The sequence below is a fragment of the Orycteropus afer genome, unplaced genomic scaffold, assembly GCF_000298275.1.
Source record: "Orycteropus afer afer isolate SDZICR_OR568_19922 unplaced genomic scaffold, OryAfe1.0 scaffold00610, whole genome shotgun sequence".
In the NCBI taxonomy this organism is placed as follows: domain Eukaryota; kingdom Metazoa; phylum Chordata; class Mammalia; order Tubulidentata; family Orycteropodidae; genus Orycteropus; species Orycteropus afer.
This window is the reverse complement of record NW_006922197.1, coordinates 891,938-893,406: the sequence shown is the minus strand read 5'-3', so window position 1 is coordinate 893,406 and position 1,469 is coordinate 891,938. Positions and strand designations below refer to the sequence as shown.

The 1,469-nt window shown below is 46.0% G+C and overlaps 1 protein-coding gene across 1 annotated transcript in view; it reads right to left on the bottom strand.

The window, feature by feature from the left end:
• Positions 1-1,469, bottom strand: part of LOC103210421 — a 606,668-nt gene that overhangs the window by 83,466 nt on the left and 521,733 nt on the right. The window contains 1 exon segment of the mRNA XM_042783036.1: positions 597-690. Within this exon segment, the coding sequence (XP_042638970.1) occupies positions 597-690 (94 nt within the window).

Sequence of the window (1,469 nt, the reverse complement as noted above, 5' to 3'; positions counted from 1 at the left end):
ACCTATTTTGGTCATGTTGTAAGAAGGGACCATTCCCTGGAGAAGGATGTCATGCTTGGTAGGGTGGAGGGTCGACGAAAGAGGGGGAGGCCTTCAAGGAGATGGATTGATACGGTGGCTGCAATGATGGGGTCAAGTATAGCAGGGATTGTGGGGCTGGCGCAGGATCGGGCAGTGTTTCGTTCTGTGCATGGGGTCGCTATGAGTTGGAAACAACTCGACGGCACTTAACAACAACAACAACAGGGTTTGGATGGGAGGGGAGGGAACACTGCAAAAAAAAAAAATGCATTGACCCATATCAGTTTAGTTCTGTGTATTTCATTGTACATAAATTATATTTCAATAAAATGCATTAAGGGGGGGGGAGGGATATTTATGTACCTCAAGAGTAGGACAATCTGTAGAAAAAAGTGGCTTTCAACAAATTGTTTCAGACCTGCCCTCAATTGATGAACTCCACTGGATAGCAGTGAATGTGTAACAGTGTTTTAACCTCTGAAACCACACTTCCTTAGCCTCAAATGAGGAATCAATGACATACTGTAGTAAGCATGGCTGGGAACTCTAAAGCAGTGTTTCCATTTGTCTTTCACATTCACTGCATTCATAGGGCTTCTCCCCAGTGTGGATGATGTGATGCTGAAGGAGGTTTGTTTTCCTGCTAAAGGTTTTCCCATGCTCTGTGCACTGATAAGGCTTCGTGCCAGAGTGAATCCACTCATGTTGAGTAAGGAGGTGTCCCTTCTTAAACACTTTTGTGCATTAATTACAAATACAGGCATATTTCTCTGTTTCTATTTCTATGTGGCATCTCCAGTTGGTCCATGTTGAGTCACCGTCATGGAGAGCATCTCCTGCAGAGATTGGCTCCTCCTATGCAATGCTTGAACAGGTACCATCATCTGTCCCCAGACCATCATGTTGAGGGCTTATTTTACCAAAGAGCTACTCCTTCTTGGGGTATATCCCTGGTCTCAAGAATTGGTCCTGAATTTCTGGTGGCTGCTCCTGACCCCTATCTTAACCCAGCTGGGAGTTCTTGGAGGCTCCCTGTGTCATTTGTTCCTGGACTGAGGATTCATCAGACAAGAGTGGCTCAGGAATGGTTCACTCTGTGGTCTCAAGTTTTGCTTTGATCCCTGAAATACATCAGACATGGAAACGGGCCTGTTAGTAATGCAAACATAGAACAAAGCAAACCATCACACAGGGACAAGAAGAAGATGGAAATAGTAACTTTGTGCCTCTGTCTTTTGATATCTCTGAAACCTGGTGCAAAAACGGCAAGGAAGCCATACGTTCTGACCACCTCTAACCCTACAAGGGGAAGGCAGGATTACCAGCAGTAATCCAAGGCCTATTACTGCAAGGCCAGATATGCTGCCTCCCTCCAGCCCTTTCACCAACCGTTCCTCCCAAAGCACCCACCACCTCTCTCCTGGGTTCGATAATTCACTGCAGTGGCC